General features: G+C 37.6%; 1 protein-coding gene across 1 annotated transcript in view; it reads left to right on the forward strand.

Annotated features, from left to right (window-relative positions):
- Nucleotides 1-18,805, forward strand: part of ADAM33 (ADAM metallopeptidase domain 33) — an 897,076-nt gene that overhangs the window by 389,218 nt on the left and 489,053 nt on the right. The window contains exon 4 of the mRNA XM_044064075.1: nt 447-525. Coding sequence (XP_043920010.1) covers nt 447-525 — 79 coding nt within the window. The remainder of the gene's footprint in view (nt 1-446; nt 526-18,805) is intronic.

The following is an 18,805-nucleotide window of genomic DNA, read 5'->3' on the forward strand; positions in this document are numbered from 1 at the left end:
ACACACACACACACACACACACACATATATATATATATATATATATATATATATATATATATATATATATATATATGAATCATTTAATTCACTTAAGTTTCTGAAGAAGAACACACCCACACTTCTAAAAAATTCCTGTTTACAGTATTCCTAAAGGAACATGACCTAAGAATTCTAATATTAGCTTACCTCTCCATGTTATTTCTAGGAATATTTCTACAGTGGAATTTTCCTCCTTTTTCTGGCCTTATATAACAATGGTTGGTTGGAAGTACTGGACTCACATATTTTGTTTCTTTTGTGTCATGCATTCCACCTTCTGCAGGTGCTGATACAACATACTGCAATGGATTTTATTTAGCTTTTATCTTGGTAATGTTTGCATGCTTCTAACTGATAAGTCTTTCATAACACACATTCTCATATTGTTTTTTTTCTCTCCAAAGAATGCTGTTGTCAGAAGATTATACCAACACCCATTACTTAAAAGATGGCACACTGATCACAGACTCTCTACACCACATGGTAAATAATATTAAAGCCATTTTACAGTCGCCAAGCACTGTAAAGCTAGTGTATCTGAATTCTCTGTATTTAATGATTTTATCATCTAAAAATCAAATAATATTTGTGATGTATCTATAACATTTTACATAAATAAAGAAATTACATTTCTGGGTATGAATATCATAAGATTATTCATTTAAGAAAGGTGAGGAGGTTGAGTACTGATGGTATTCAGCATGGCATATCATTAATGTAAATGTGTTTCACAGGTTGAGTAACGGTTCTGCATATTCAGTGTATATGTTTTTTGGTTCTACAACACCAGCTACCACTTGACTTCACGTTCCTCTATCCTAGCTCTTTAATGCTCTCATCCTTGGACATTTTCATACTGTGGGTGCATGCAGGATTTAACCCACATGGGGGATCTCCCTTCTGGAGGTACTTGCATGATGGGGGTGTCTGACTCCTGCATACAGGTTGTCTGGATTCTGTCCACTACATACCTCCAAGGTGAATGTGGCTAGGAAAGTAGCTATCATACTCTGACCTGTAGTAGGATTTCTCCTTAGCTCTAACCCCAGTATGTTTGACATTACATCTGTAAGTTGGATAAATAATGAGGTTTGGCCTCTGAGGACATGCTGACCCTGAGTCCTAAGGCAGCCATGCCTTCCTGGCTAACACACATACACCTAGCCCAGCCATCATTCCAAGCCCTGGCTTCTACCAGGGTTCTGTGAAAGATCCACCTGCATCCACAGAGAGACCACCCCACAGGACAGGCATGTCCATTCTCCATGCCAGCTTCATCAGATGCCTAAGTCCCTAATTGAGCTTAGGTCTCCTGAGTTGTAGTCAGGATTGGCTCACATTCAGGGTGCATTTCTTTCCATTCCACTCCAGTGAGATGCCATGCTATATAAGTAAGACTGTGTATTCCAGCTTGTAGCACTTGAATGTGCTTTTTTATAAGGGCCTTGGAATTACTGCAGTCTTGTGGAAGGGCAACATTAGTAACCCTTAGGATAATGTAATTCTGATGCATTAGTTCTAGGCTGTCAGCAAATTAAATGGGAAAAAAGTCCTTTTTCTGTGTAGTTTTGTGTTGTGATGTGGTTCCTAACAATTAACCCCGTCACAAAACAGGTTCAGCTTTCCAGCAGACTTAAAAGTGAATACAGGGTAGTGTTTGTCTTTCTTTTATTAAAGGTCTGAAGATAATAGGTATAATCAGGCATTACTTCAAACAAAGTGTATTGCTGATGGTTAAAAACACAACTAAGCTACAGGTCGGTCACTGTTTAACTATATATATTTGATTCCAGTTAGGTTATTAAATTAAATATTTGATAAACATCTCGACAAAAAATTTCTCAAATAACGGGATGAAATTACACATACAGTGGTTGTCTTGAGGCTGGTTGTCTAAACTGTAACTGATTGTGTTAATTTCAAAATGTACTTTTTTTAAGGATACTGTGACTGAATATGTCCATCTCCATTGCTCTTGCTGTCACTATCTCAATTTTTAGTCTGAAAAATATTATCTCCATTTTAGCGAGACACAAAGCATTACTCCATTTTCCAAACTATTGTGAAAGATATTAGATGGAATAGCATTTTAACTACAAAACTGGGTGGCATTGGGAAGCCTACTTTGTGGGTGGCTATTGTGAAACAGTGACATTGATTTACAATCCTTGTTGGCTATGTAACATTTTTACCAGTCTGCTAATTATGAACACTATAGATGCATTACTATTATGGGATGGTTTGAACTTGTCACACTGTGATTTCCTATACTTTATTGACATTTAATCCCACCTAGATGAGAGTTCTCTTGGATTCATTGTGAATAAACAGGAATTGTTCTCTCCTGATCTGAGCTGGTGGTTTGACAAACTGGCCTTTTATTTCATAACATGTTGACAAGAGTCTAACATTCTTGGTTTATGAATAATTTATCTGCATTATTATAATTTTGGCATGATGGATCCTTGTAATTTTCTATTTGTTGGGTTTGGTCTGTGGTAAGTGACAGATGATCGTTATTCTTTTTTGTCGTCATTTTATTTTATGTGGCACTTATCCTGCTTTAATAAGCAATATGATTTGGTACCATACCATATTTTAAATAAGTTCATTTAATTTATTTCCAAACATTTTTGTTATTATGCATTTTTTTCTGTTTGAGTTAAAAATCGATTAACAGTAGATAAACATGTACTTGAATTTGAGCTAAAACAATATGCACAGTGAATGGGGACAGTGAGAAGAAATAAGGTCTACAGAATAAAAAAAAATATGATTCCTAGGCAACAGTGCCGCAGGGTTGTTGAATGGGTATTATGGTGCTGCATGCCCAATGTTATATAAGCCGTATTCAAACGGACAACATGTATAATAACAGTAATTGTCTTAGGAGTCTTTTTTGGCACACAGTTAATGATTTTTCTCCTCTTATTCAACATTAAGAAAATCTGGATTGGAAAGTATTTAGATCACTATGAACTTTGAAGACTTACAGATTATTTTGAAGGCAATCACCATTTCATTACTGTACTATATAATATTTTATTTGGTATCAAAACGATACTTTAAAATTAGGCATAATTAATAGCTGCATTACTCACTGGTCAGCAAAGATTATTTAATCTAATCACATTAAATAATAATCAGTTGTCCAAACTAACAGAAATAAAAGATCCAAATATTCTAATCACACCCCCTCACTGACACACACACCCACATACACACGTGTGTGCATGCGAGTGCGCACACACACACACACACACACACACACACACACACACACACACACACACACACACACACACACACACACACACACACACACACACACACACACACACACACACACACACACACACACACACACACACACACAAAATGCTTGTAAGTAAAACAGTGTTACAGAGTATGGGTCTGTTATTTTAGTACTTTTCATTTTCAAGATAACAAGCTGTTTAAGCTATTCAAATACATGGTGTGATGCCCCACCACTGGCCTAGTAGTGAAGGAGCCTCAGTCCTCACCACCAGCACCAGTAGGGGATGTACATTGGGAGGATGACAGGTGCACACACACACACACACACACACACACACACACACACACACACACACACACACACACACACACACACACACACACACACACACACAGTATTTCCAGATGCAGCTCTCTGTATCAAGTGTAATTTCCCTTAAGAACAGAGACCATAGTCAGTCTTGGACTGGTTTCTCCCTCTTTCTCCAGATCCCCAATAAGACTCCCTACTGGCACAGCTATAGAATTGAGATCTCAGCTGAGTGGCCGAGCCAAGACCTCCAACACTCTCTCTGTCCAATCAGTGCTTCATGTCCCTGCCCACGTAGCTGACATGCACACTCCTAGAGATTTGTTTTACACACACACACACACACACACACACACACACACACACACACACACACACACACACATATGGGAAAGGCTGGCACAGGTTTACTAGCTATGGCCCCTTCTGCCCAGACTGTAAGGTAGTTATTACTGCCACCAGCCACCTCTTTATCAGTTACAATAAGGCCCTTAACAGAGGGTGTCCAATCTTACTGTGTAATGTTACTATCAATACAAATGGTAGTTTGACCAAGAGCAAGGTTATTAGGAGTGGCTTACACAGTGTCACCAATAAAATATGCAAGTGCTGTCAGAACATAAATATGTCTCTGCAAAGATCAGCCACAATGAAAGGTTTAAATATATTTAAAATAAATAATAAAAGAAAAAGAAAATACTCAGTATACACTTACAGTTAAATCAGAGTTCAAAATCACAGGAAATATTTAAAACAACATTGCAGGACAGTCTCAAATAAATAAAGAAAAACATCTAAGCTAAGCTTTGCTATATTCCTGACTGTATCTAAAAGTATTACTGTACCCTCACAACTTACTTCAGAGCAAGCAAGGCAGATGTGATGAGTGGATCTTGACGTTGTCAGGTCAAAGACAGAATACAGAATACTATATCTCAGGGAGTTCTTAAATTAATATCTCAACTATTACTGCTGGGATAGCTTGCAGAATGACATCATTTCTTGTCATCTGGCTCTATGCCAAGTGAAAGCCCCAACTGATGCAGCTGGTAGCATTTAGCATCTACCTGTGAAAATACATAGACAGGGGCTTTTCTTAGATCTAAGGCAGATACTGGAAGTCATAAAACAATAAAACACTTCCAAGACAATACAGAAAACTTCTTGTTCTAGACATTGTGTCTGTTACTGCACTGAAACTGAAAGATAACATTCTCTTATTACATGGTCATAAGGTAATTTAATTTCAGCTATTTTTCTGAAGTTAACCTCTTGTGTTCCATTTTCCGTTGTTAAAATATATACATCTAAACAGTTACAATAGTGCAGGTACATTTCTGTTCTAATCCAGTAGGGCATGATGTGGTTACATCTTTCAGTGGCACTTTATAAAATACCTCTTCAGCACACGTCTGTACAAACCATCTTATATGACCTACAGTTCTAATGCATTTCAATCACTATGCATATTCCTGTTTTGAAGGCTGTGAAATACACTACAAGAGTTTGCATTATAACCATGCATTGTATGGGAAAGGATACTAAGAGGCAAGTTGTTGCTGGGATATATGGCCTTTAAGAATGTAGTTAATAGAACACAAGTATATCTGGAAATACTATATACAGCAAGTAACAGAAGGACCAGTGGATTGAGGTACATAATTCATCCATATAAGACCAAAAGTGTGACTTGCGTAATCCAGTCATTTCCAGATTTGCAGAAAAGGTTGCCTAAGATTATTTTACTTTTAATGAGCTGAACAACTTTCAAGAAGCAATATATTACCTTGATAGATAATTACAGAGACACCTGCAGTTGATCATATGGCTTGTAGTCCTACTACAAATCACACTGCAACAAGAAGATCATATGTTATGCTGTTGACGTTTTATTACATCATAACTTAGTTTATCACAAATAATGTGCTGTAGATTTGGACTGGAGGAGAGCTCCTCACTGTTGACATTAAGGAGCAGACCTTTTTTCAGTTTTTCACTTCTCATTCAGCATTTAAAAAACTTCATTCACTAACACTGGGATGATCGACATTCGGCACGTAACAGGCTCTATTTCAATTACACTATTTCTTTGTTTTTTCCTTTATTTATTTTATTGATTTTATTTTACATTTGTTGACCGGGCTAGTCTAACTGGATACATGTCCATTTTCAGTAGAGGCCCGGGGAGAAAAGCTCCAAGGCACCCACACAATATAATAATAAATGTTGCAACAGTACAAGCTTGACTCAGCTGTTGTTAATAAAAGTACACTACTAATGGAGAGCATAATACAAATAGTAAAGGTAATGTACAAAAAGTTGTTTACTATATACATATATACATAGATTTAAATTGCAATATCATGGTTTATATGGATCATTAAGGAGAAGTCAGTAGTTAGTACAGTATAGTATAAGGTGAAGAGTTTTCATAAGTATAAAGTAAAAAGAGAGTTAGTCAGGGTTAGTACAAGGGCATAACCAATGTGTACTAAGAAATAGTTTTAGTTTCTGTTTAAAAAGTGTTATTGAGGACAGAGATAGGAGTTCAGTGGGAAGTAGGTTCCAGTGTTTTCCGACAGTATTAGAGAACAGAGAGTCTCCTGCTAAGTTGTTGGATCTGCTAGTACTAATAAGTAGTTTATTTGAGGAGTGTAGATTCTTAAGATTGTTGTAAGGGGTAATGAGAGTAGAGAGTGTTGGAGTACTGGTGGGTTGATACAGGCTCTTATGGGCAATAGCAAGCTGGTGAAATAGAAGCTGATTTTGGAACTCTAGCCATCCTAGTTGTTTTAGATTACTACAATGATGAGTTCTAAAAGGAGAGCCAGTGGCAAATCTAGCAATATTATTATAGGAAATTGCCAGTTTGTTGAGGTTGTGTTTTGAGAGATTAGTGTATATAGGTGAAGCATAGGATAGAGTGGAGAGTTAGTGAGTTCTGGCTATAGCAGTCCTGGCTAATGGTGTAAGAAAGGGTCTGATTCTATAGAGGGATCCCAATTTCTTGTTGACTGTTTTTATTGTGCTGTTAATATGAGTATCGAAGTTCAGGTTGCTATCTATAGTTATTCCTAAATGTTTGGTGGTTGGGTCAGGAGATATGAGAGTGCCGTTCTTAGATATGAGTATGAAATAAGCTGGGGTTGACTTTCGGGTTGGAGTAAAAAGTAAAAGTTTAGTTTTTTTGAGGTTCAGGAGGAGGCAGCGGTTTAAAAAACATTGTTCTATTGTATTAAATGCTTTTTGGGTAAGGGACTGTAGTTCAGAAGGAGAAGTGGCTGAACAAATTATAGTGGAGTCATCTGCATATTGAATACAGGTGGCATGAGGAATTGCTAGGTGAAGGTCATTAATAAAAATGGAAAATAGGAGTGGGCCTAATATGGAGCCCTGAGGAATACCAATGGAAATGGGGAGGTGTGTAGATAGATTGTTGTCCCATAGTACAGCCTGCTGTCTATTGTCTAAGTAAGATTTGAACCAATTTAAGGCTGAAGGTTCAAGTGAAAGGGATTTCAGTATATTTAAAATGAGCTGGTGATTAACCATATCGAAAGCTTTAGATAAATCTATAAAGACTGCAGAGGAAAGAATATTGTTGTTACGGTTTTTGTTAATGCAGTCTGTAAAGGATAGCAGTGCAGTGGTGGTACTGTGGAATGGTCTAAATCCATGTTGACAGTTGGCAAGTAAGTTATTTTGGATAAGGTGGTTAAGTAGTTGCTTATGGATGCATTTTTCCATTATTTTTGTCAGCGGGGAAAGTAGAGCTTTAGGACGATAGTTTGAAAAGTCATTGGAGTTACCACCTTTATGTAGGGGGAAATGTGAGAGATTTTCCAAATAGTTGGGATAGTTCCTTCTCTTATGGTTCTGTTTATCAGTATGGAAATGGGGTAGGCTATGGCTTTGGCTCCTTTTTGCAGGTATTCTGCTGGTAGTTGGTCAGCAGAGGGGGTGGCAGGTTTTAGTTTTTGGAGAAGAGAGCAAATGAAGGAAGTAGAAACAGATTGTAACTGAAATGATGGAAGTGGGCAAGTAGGAGAGGTTGGTAGATTTGAGGTACCTGGAGATAGTTGACTAACAAGAGTTTGGATGGCATCTGTGAAAAAAGAATTGAAGGCGTTGGCAGTTTGTGTTGGATTCTCAAGGTTGGAGCCTTGAGGGTTAGGTGTGATAGACTGACCTGGGTGTAATAGTTTGTTAATGCTAGTCCAAAACTTTTGTGGATTCTTTTGGTGGGTTTGCTGTAGTTGGAAGTAAAAGTTTTTTTATCTAAGAGGATACGTTTTGGTGGTCTGTAGAATTCTTAGTAGTGCGCCATTTAGCCCAAAATTTGTTTCTGAGGAGGATTTTTTGCCTAGTAGCTATTGAGAGCCATGGGGCAGGTTTAGCTTATTTCTAATAGAGCGTGATGGGGCATGATGGTCAAGGATGGCTAAGAATGTGGAATTAAAGTATTCCACTGCTTCATCTAGTGGGAGGGATTTTAGCGGTAACCAATTACAGTGTTTAAGTTCTGTTTGGAATAGTTCAGGATTAAAACATTTTTTGGTCCGCATTGTCCTAAAGGTATTTGGGTAAGTTATGTTGGTTTTGTGTCTGATGATATAAGTTAGTGAGTGGTCACTTTGATCATCAGGGAGGGTTCCTACTTTCTATGTTTGAAGAGGAGAATTAGTAGGAATCCAATCTAAGGTGCTTTCTTTGTTATTGGGTTTATTGATCCTAGTTGGGGAGGTAATAGTTTGTGAGAAGCCATATAGGTTAATATGAGTGATAGGGTGTACAGTACTACAGGACTTCCAGTCAATATTAAAGTCTCCAAGGACTATAGTTTCTTGTGGAAGATTAATAGACAGTCAGTTTAGAATATTTTCAAGGGTATTAATGTTATTTCCAGGGTGAAGGCAAATACAAGCAATGTATATGGATTTACATGTGTTGACCTGAAATTTAGAAATGAGGATTTCAGCATTATTGTACACAGGTGGTCTAAGGTTTGCAGTGGTAACTTGTAGCTCTGTTTTATAAAGGATTGCTACCCTCCTCCATTTTTGTTTGTACAGTCTAATCTGAGGATATTGTAACCAGTGGGGTGACTTCACCATCATTAACTGTAGGTTTTAGCCATGTTTCAGATAAACATAGGATGTCAAATAGGTAGATATCTAAGAGGGTGTTGAGGTGGGCAATTTTGTTGTTAATGCTACATATGTTAAAATGTGCTATATAGAGTGAGTTAGAAGGTTTAATAGGAGCTTGTGTACTAGTGATGTTAAAGTTGCTTTGTTCAGTGGCAGGAGTATTGTTTGGGCCAGAGTTAGGATGAATGTCCCCATCTAGCAGGGAGTGGAGGTATATTCTATTTATAGGGTTGTGAAACTTACAGAAATAGTAAAGTGATTTTCTAATATTTAGACTGATGTACTTAATATGGGCCAATCTATGATATTTGGCTTGTAAATAGCAGGGTCTAGATGTGATGTTGATGTAGGTTTGGGAGATAGATAGTAGTGGTGTGGAAGTGAATTTGGAGGGGAAGAGAAGGTTGGGGTATAATGGTTGTTCGTAGGAGGTTAATAGATAAGCAATAGTTAGAGGAGGTAAGAGTGAGGCCAGAAGTGAAAATTTGACTTGAATTGACTTGGGATGGATAATATAGCCATTATCTTAGTTTAAGAAGTGGAACAAAAAAGGGAGTTAGGTAGTATCAACAGTTAAGAAGATGTAACAAGGATGGAAGGGAGGTAATGTAATATGAACAGGTGAGGTGATTTGTCAAGAAGAGTGGGAAGTGCTAATAAGGTGTGCTGCTAGATTGGAGCAGATGTGATGGGGATGTGGTTTACAGGAATAAATGTAGGACCACTGGGGGCGGGTGGAAATTGGCGGCAGGGTAGGGGAGTGGTGAACAATCAGTGGAATGCTGACTGTTAGAGACAAGTTAATTTAAGGTAGGTATAGAATTAATAAGAAGTAAAGTGGGAGAATTTAAAGGAGGAAAATGGGTAATTACAGCAAAACAGGGTTGTATGAAAGTACGATAGTAGGAAGTTATAGACAGCAGACAGTAGAAAAAGTATTTTCTGGGATGGTGGGATAGAAAAAAGATAGGGAAAATGTGCCACCTAGTGGACAGTCAAATGAATTACAGCAGTAGTAGTTTCTGGGGAAGGCTGGACTAGGGCTAGAAAGATGATCTATTTGGCTAGGAGGGTAGTGGTAAAGCAAGAGTGGGACTATACTTTGACTACAGGAAATGGGGGGTGTATGGCTGCTGGCTGACCAGGCAGAGAAGCTTATAATTACCAACAACAAGGAATAAGCAACCTACAAATTAGCTTTAAAGTCAGTATGAGGAAAACACATACTCTCTTCTTTCTTTTCTTGGAAGAGCACAGGGTACACTTACAGGGTGATGTTACAGCTGGTAGATTAAGATGGGTCCTTAGTTGCCTGGTGGGTTCTTATTTCCTAGTGGAGGGTAGGCAAGCTAGAGAGTTGAGAGCAGATATAGAACAAGACATCAGGAAGAGAGAAAGGAAAAACAAAAATCCTTATTAAGTTAGTTCACAGAAAATGCTTAAGCAAATACTTAATCAGCCACATATAAACATTCATCCCACAACGCTGGCTATAGTACAGGAAAAGATAACATCATACTGCATTTAAACTGCCATTCAACAATTTCAGACACTGTGGGATAATTAACTACTGGTATGGGCTGTATCTAACTTAGGTACCGCTATAGATTCAAAGCACAGCTAAAATAACTCACTGAATGCGACATACCCAAATACAATTGCAGTAAAGGTAAATCAATGTTAATTTTATATCTGTATAATTCTGTTAACCTACTTTATCCACTGCCTATGCTTATCACCTCCCTGTATTAAAGGGATATTTGCAATTCTGTTAACACAGTCCACACATCTTGCCTTTGCAGGGATACACTCCAGTATGCTTATTTATGTGGACATTATGAGAAGAATTTGCAGGGATACACAGCTTGCAAAACATATCAATGTAAAATACATACAAATATCCATATGGTGACACACTGTATGTCTCAGCTGCTCTGAAGTGAAAAATAGTACAATGTTAAAAAGGAGCAAATTGACCACATGGAACAAAGCAGATAAGTAATCAGGTTGTAGAAAAATGGAGGAGCCATGTGCCAGCTAGTAAAAACCTGAAGCAGGTAGCATGAACTAGCACATGCTGAAGCAGGCTGTTACCAAAAGATGCCTAGTAGTAGCTTGCAGTGTAGTCTAAACACCTGCTCTCTGGTGCCCAATCAGCTGGACAATTATTAGTTCATTGAAAGGGAAGGAAAAGGGCATATGAATTGCCAGGAAATGGAAGAACATAGCAAGCAAAGTTTGGCAAAGCAAAACAAGCCATACATAATGGAAAAGTAGGTGAGGAGGGCGTGTCATTTATTTGTGAGGACAGGTACCCATTTTTGTAAATATGGAGATGTAAAACATGATAGGAGGGTGTGATGGAGACAGAAGAGGAAAGATAGGCAGTGGGGGCACACAAGCAAACACAAAACAGTAGAGGTAAACAGGGGTGAATGTTCATATACTAGGAGGAGGACTCATGGGTTGGACAGAGACAAAGACAGATGGAATGGGGAAGGGTCTGCAATACGCAGTACGTGGGATGAGGCACAACAGAATAATAGTGAACCTGTCTGGTATAGGTTAAAGTATGAGTAACATCCTGGATACTGACTGGTCAGGAAGAATGTGACTGATCAGATGGCTAAGACAAGTCAGGGTGCCTGATGGCAAGGGCCATATCCTTCAGTGGACCAGTGACAGAAGCCTGCTGGTTAAACACATCTACAATGCATTGCAAGATGGGCATTTGCATTTTAATGGCTATCCAGTTGGCCACTGTACTTTTAAATTCCTCCTGCACCTCCTGCTGCACTGATAGCTGTGCTGCAGCAGGTGAAAAGGTTGAAACCCCAGTGATCACAGCTAGCAGATAATGCATCTGCAGTTTGTTGGCATCATTATGTTCTGCAGCGAGACGGTATAATGGGACAAATGACATAAATGTACATGCTCAAATTACATAGTTAATGCAGTACAAGTCAGTAGGTAATTTGCAAACTAACTTCACTGTGCTGAAGGTTTCAGCTGTCTCTTGTGCAGCCAGCATGGCTGGCCTCTCAGTCTGCCTATGCTGAATGCCAAAAAGGTTAAACTGTCTTTACACATAGCTGTTGATGAAGGACCTTTAGAAGTATAAATCTACACTCCCACATGTATGTGCATGATAGCAGAAACCTGAAACTGTGTCCAGAACTTCACAACTAAGTCACAGCCATACACATACATGCCATATATCAAAAGCCTGATATGATGCTCATACTGTCAGCCCAAACAGCTATGCATTACCACACAGTATGCAACAGTACCATGACATATAGACAAACAGCATACACATCCCCCATCACAGCCTACCTGGTATGTCTGGTATCTGTGAGAGGAAATAGTCTTTATTAGGAACACTGCTCTGAATGAATAAAAAACAAAAAGTTTAAAGACTACATTTTGAAAAACAGTATAAAGTAGCAAATACTTGCTATGCTATCTGTGACATTCCTGCATAGCTTCTGCTTCTCCTTGCCAGAGATCTGCAGGGTGGTAGCACTGCAGATTATCATACCAGTTCCTGCATTGCTTACCCATCCTGCAGATGCCAGTAGCCTAGGTTAATAATTCAGCAAGTTCAAACCAGACATCCTTCCTTTGAACTGAACCTAAGTAGGGTCCCAGGAGCTGCTTTCAGAACTAAATGTATAGTTAAAGGAGCATGATTTTGCCTTCCATGGGGCACCAGGCAGATGCTCACCATGGAGTATTAGCATTAGTTGCCATCACCACAAGTATGCAAAACAAGATGGTGGCCAGTGACTGACACCGGAAACATGAACTCTAAATTGTGAGTAGTGCAGCCTAGTATTACCACAAAGTGGGACACATGTACAGGCAGTGTACACAAACCCTTGAGCAAGACATTCTGGTATTGTACAGCAGAACCTAGCTGAGCAGCATGCTGTCCTTGTGTGTCACTGTAGTATAGCAATTCATAGACATACATGGAAAATAGCCACATTTGAATACATACTGTACAAACTGGTATATACTTGAGGGTTATGCAGATGTGTCACTATTTTAAATGCTAAGCCATGCAGTGGAAAAAAGGAGCATCAGCAGCATTATAGCAGTCTAAAACAAGTTTCTTGCAGCACTGTACCATATTTAGGGCCATTGTATCTATTTGAATGCCTGCAAATTGAGAAGAATACATGCAAATGTACTAACAACACTGCGCAGATATTGTACTTTGTGCAGTACAGCAGAAATACTGAGCTATCATTCATCTTGTTCTTGCCTACCTGCTTTTTTTTGTAGATTTTTTAACTATACTATAAATACAGCTAACTTATTTCTCAAGCTGTAGCACAGAGGTCTGAAAGATTGATCAAAAAAGTTAATTGTGGCATCACTGAATTTTATAAAGTGAGTGATGTATCTTTGTTCTGCTGTTCTGTAAGGCCTTTAACATAGTGATTTAATCTATGGATCCTAAACTTATTCCTTTTCAGTTAAAGAATATTGTCATTACCTTGACACAGCCTGACAAATGTTTTGAACTTATGATGTTCATCATATTAATCACTGTCTTGGCTATGTGGGTTACATCCTGCCATGGATATAACAGACAGCCAGCTTTCAAAGCTTCAAGGCACCTTTCATGCACCCAAACTGTCAAGCAGCTCAAGCTGAACTGACAAAAAGACAAGTATGGGCACAAAGCCCTTCAATGCTTTCCTGCTACCTAAGAGTGCATTCCTCTGAAGCTTGCAAGGATTGATGGTTTTCTTCTACTTTCCTTAGCTGGACAAATAAGTTCCCATTGGGGGAGAAACCTTCCACTTTGTTAGTTTTTATGGATGTTTAATTACTGGCTAGGAGTATTGTGTTTTAGGGGATTATCTCAAGAATGCAATGTACTTTTAAATGTATCACTCATTTTTGTCAGTTTTAAAATAATGTTAACTAATCAGATAAAATACTTTTTGTAGAGAAAATGTGTTCATTTTCCTGTTGTGTGGCTGCCATAGTGTTTAAAAGTGCTTTTTACTGTGTTTTATTCTGTCAAAAAAGTAACGTTTGTGGACTGGTAGTTTTACTGGCATTGTTGCTTGTTTTCCCCAGGACAGAGGCACCATATTTGGACTGACTATGGAACAGATGGTCCTTCTTCCAGCCACAAAAAGAAAAAGTTAAGCTAACAGTCTTTGCCACCACAGCAGGCTAGCAATTTGTCTCAGCTGTAGATGGATGGCACTGCTGTGGCCAATTGTTGTACCTAAATAAAAACAAAACACACCAAATCCAGTCAGATGTGCAATCTTCCATAGATTTATTGTAAAAAAACACTCAAACTATTGTAAAAAAACTCTCAAACTAAGAGTCTTTGTCCCTTTTACCTTTTTGTAAAAATGCTGCCATTACAGTCTTATGTACTTAGACACTCATCTCAGCAAGATCAAATGATCAACTTCTAACAAGGACATTTAAAGAAACAACATTCTGAAAAACTTGGTTACCATAGCACATCATTGTCCTTTGTGTAGTACTTATAAAAAATAGCTCCATCATTTAATTATAAAAATCATCACTGTGATATACTCCAGACATAAAATAATTTGTCAGAATTCATAAACTCAGCAATAATTAGTAAAAAAATAGTAAATAATACTTAATCAAACTATATTTGTATTCATCATCCTACACAGCTTAGCAAAATATAAAATTCTTAAAGGATGCCAAGGACCGTGATGTACAAACTCCAGACTGGAATTATAGGAAGGATCGAAAGAAGAGACCTAGATCTATATTAAAAAAGGTCAGCAATGCTTACTGAGATTTTGGCAGAGGAGTCGTCTTCTGCCATTGATACAGATATTGACATTGTGAATGATTCTGCAGTTGCTAAGAAGAGAAACCTTTTAAATGTTAAACAGTCAAACATCTTAAAAGAAGTAAGCTTGTTGGTTGCACTGATCCAATTGATGGTTCCCAAATAAGAGCAGTGTCGATTGTACATAATATTTCTAATGCAACTCTCACTGCGGCAGAATCAGAGGTGCTCAACAAGGGACTTGGCTTTGTTCCTACTTATTCGGTGATTGAAGAGGTTTTGGTTATTGATGTGATTTCTTTTTCAGGAAACTGAATTTATTGTTATATTTTGTTAACAAACATATATATGGTGATTCCCAGTTTACTTTTAAAAGTTCTTCTTTCTCCCCCCCTGTGAATACGTATGTGCCAGCTTTCCACCAAAAAGTGTTAAAAGATTTGCATTTTAATTTTTAGATTCAATGTGAACAATAATAAAAATATGACGTTGAGCAATATCGTGCACTGTATTCTTTATGTAATAATAATAAGGTGTTTATTTACAATGCTGATAAAGGGGGTGCAGTGGTAGTATGGGATTGGGATCTCTATGTACAAGAGGTCCTTAAAGACTTGATGGATGCACAATTTTATCAGAAAATGGTTTTGGATCCAACATTACATTTTCAGAAGGACATAGATTCCTTCTTATTTCTTGCCTTAGATGAGGGAATTATTACTAAAAATATCTTGCATCATTTGACAGTCTCTGATCCTTCTCCCCAATATTTTTACATGTTGCCCAAAATGCAAAAATCCTACATGTCCCCTGGGCATACCCATACTTTCAGGTCATGGTTCTTTGACTTTGCCTCTTTTAGGTTTTGTAATTTAGTATTTAAAGACTTTGATGGTTGGTGTAAAATCACAAATAAAAGCAACTACTGAGTTTCTTAATTTTGTACAGAACATGCAACTGAAAACCTCATGTTACATGTGCACTTTGGATATTAAATCATTATATACAAACATTCCTCGTAGGGCTGATTCATTGGTTTTAGATTTCTGGCTAAACAAGTTATGCTTATATAGCCTTGGATTTAACACCTTTTTATTTTGTTTAACTGAGCATGTCCTTACAAAAAACGACTTTTATTTCAATGGTGATTGTTACCTCCAGCTAAACGGTACAGTCATGGGGACATCTTTTGTCCCTGTTTATGCTGACCTTTTTGTGGGTTATTTAGAAAAGCAAATGATTTATGATGATAGTCACAACATCTTTTTGGATGAGATTGACATCTGGCATTGATACCTTGATGATTGTTGGATGGTTTGGAAATCTGATATTGTATATTTACAGGAGTTTATACAATATTTAAATGACAACAGATAGGGTTTACAGTTTACTGTGTTTTATGACATACAACAGATTTCTTTTTTGGATGTCAAAGTAGCTAAAAACATTGATGGTACACTTACTACTTCACTTTTTCTTAAAGAGTTCCATTATAATTCCCTGTTAGATGTAAATAGTTGGCATCCACCACATATTATTAGAAATATTTCACAATCTCAAGTTTTGCAGGTTAAAATAATTTGTTATAAGCTAAACAAACATAATGAGGAATTAGTTGCCAAATTTTTAGCTAGAGGTTACAACAGGGTTGACATTCATCATGCTATGAATTTGTTTCAGTCTAAGGATAAGACATCTTTATTAAACTATAAAACAAAGGCAACAAATATATATGATTCATTATTAATTTTGGTGGTTGTAATTTGATTGAGAAACATTGGGGACGCTTTTGATGGATACCAGATTAGCACAGTTATTGCCAAGTCGTTGTGTCTTTACATATGGATGTGGCAAGACCACTGGAGCTTTTTTGAATCATTTTAAAAAAAATGCCCAATTCTGGTTCTAATTTTCAATATTATATGGAGGGGATAGCTTTGATGGGGTGTTACCCTTTTGGACACAACACACTTTGTAAATGTGTTATGAAAATTAAACATTTCTGATCAGCTAATACATCTAGGATATTTGATATCCCGCGTTTAAATACGTGTATTTCTGATTGGGTTATATATTTGATAGAATGCAGTTGTTCAGCTTTTTTATGTGGGACAGACATCAAGGCAATTTAAAGTACATATTTCAGAACATCTTAGTGATATCAGGAATCATTGGTCATCGAATGCATTATATAAACATACACTTAAGTATCCCAATGCATCATTTAGATTTACTGCTAAAGATTGTATTACTTCTAGGGGGACTAATAAGTTGGGCTGGCATCAAGTGTTAAACTAAGGAGAACGTTTTTGGATTATTAAGTTGGGGGCATTGTTTCCTCCTGGCTTAAATGATGTATTATGATTGGGTTGATTTTCTAGGGGTAGGCATAACTTTCTATATATGGTGGTGACTCACCTTTTTCTGAATATGTTTTTCTTTAGAATTGTTATGGCACTGATGAAGGCTTTGGCTGAAACCAATTTGCCTTTTGTAATGAATATTCAAGTATGTTATCTTGTATGACAATATAAATATTTGGTTATCACCAGTGAAGTTGTGTGCTGGTCATTGTTTTTGGTTTGAGATTTGGTTGGCTTGGCCCTGCACCTGTGCTGTACTTGCGGAGCATCTTTTCTTTTTTGCCAAGGATCTAACAGCCAGCTAGGTAAATAGCTGATAGACCTTATCTATCTCAACAAGATCACAGTGATAATTCAATAAAGGTGTTTTAAAAAAAAAACAAGTTCACATGATTTAGAACCAAAGGGATGGCGACATTGAAGCATTGTTGGAATGCAAATAACTGTCATGGCAATTGAGGTTAAATGCCAGTGTAAAACTACTGTGTTTCTACAGTTAGTGTTTTGAAATGGTAAAAAGGGATGAAACCACTTAGTTTGAATGTTTTTAGAATGGTTTGAGTGCTTTTTACAATAAATCTGTGGAAGACTGCGCATCCGACTGGACTTGCTGCATTTTGTTTTTGTTTTAGTCACAGTGTTGGAGCTGTATTTGATTGTCAATTGTTGTATCTAAGACCACTCATCCTTTACCCAGGATCCCTCGGGTGTAGCACCTGTAGCCACTATGAACCAGAGGTTAGCCATGACTTCTGTGGCTGTTGGGGTCCCCTCAGTGGGGAATGGAGAGCAAATCTTGTTGGTCCTGGCAGAGGGCACAGGGAACGTTTCCCGATTGTGTCAGAATCTTGTGCCTAACCCTGGGGAAGCAGCTGCTGCCATTAGTAACGTGCGTGGTCCAATTTTTCCTATCAAAAGGAAACAGAAAACCAAGCATGTATGTACTCCTCCTCATATTTCTTTGGATAGGGGTAGTTTACTGGGACTGGCTCAGCTATTGATCCTTATTTTAGAGTAGTGTCCAGTTAAAGATGAGGGATGGCTCCTTTCCTAAAGAGAGTCAAGTTTCTGATTCTGAGAAGGGACATGCAGGGACATTTAGGGTTTTATCCTCAGATTTATGATTCAGAGTCAGAGGAGAGTTCACTATCTGATTGTCTCTGTGGGGAATTCTGTTTCTCTAAGACTATTGTTAGAATGTCCCAGTGTTTTCAGGGGAGAAAACACTGAGGTTTCTCACTCCCTCTCCCTTAAAGAAGGATTTTCCAGAACCTCTTCCCATTCCTCCTGTCTGCTTTAGAGGATGTATGTCTTAACTGTCTGCAATTTCCCAGATAGCCAGCTTTCCTTAAAAAAGGCAGATAGAATGTATAAAGTTCCCCAGTTTTTTAGATTTTTATGCACTATTCCCAAACCTGACCCAGTGGCTGTAGCCTCTCATGACTCCTTTGCTGTGAAACATTTAGTAAACTACAATCCTACTCTTACTAATAAGGATTGGAAAATTATTGATAGGTATAGGGAAAAAAGTATATACTTCGAACTTCAGAATTTTAATATTGTCAGGCTCATATGGTAAAGTTTATCCTGACGTATTGTGAAAGTATGAGAAATATTTTATCTACAGTTTTTTTCTTGTGAAGAAAAATCTGTTTTAAATAACTTAGTTTATTCTATCACACAGGGTCACTACTCATTCTTTGCAGTGTGTTCGCTTGGCTGCATTGTCAGAACCTTGACATGATAAAAGTGAGATTTTAAATTCTTCCTTGGACAGAGATTTAGTGTTTGGCCCCTCTGCTGCAGAGGTGATCAAAAGGTATGATGAAAGGTACAAACTGATCCAGGGAATCTCTAAGGTTTTTCAGCCTTCATT

Source organism: Protopterus annectens, chromosome 2.part2 (genome assembly GCF_019279795.1).
Source record: "Protopterus annectens isolate FY-2018-M chromosome 2.part2, PAN1.0, whole genome shotgun sequence".
Classification (NCBI taxonomy): domain Eukaryota; kingdom Metazoa; phylum Chordata; order Ceratodontiformes; family Protopteridae; genus Protopterus; species Protopterus annectens.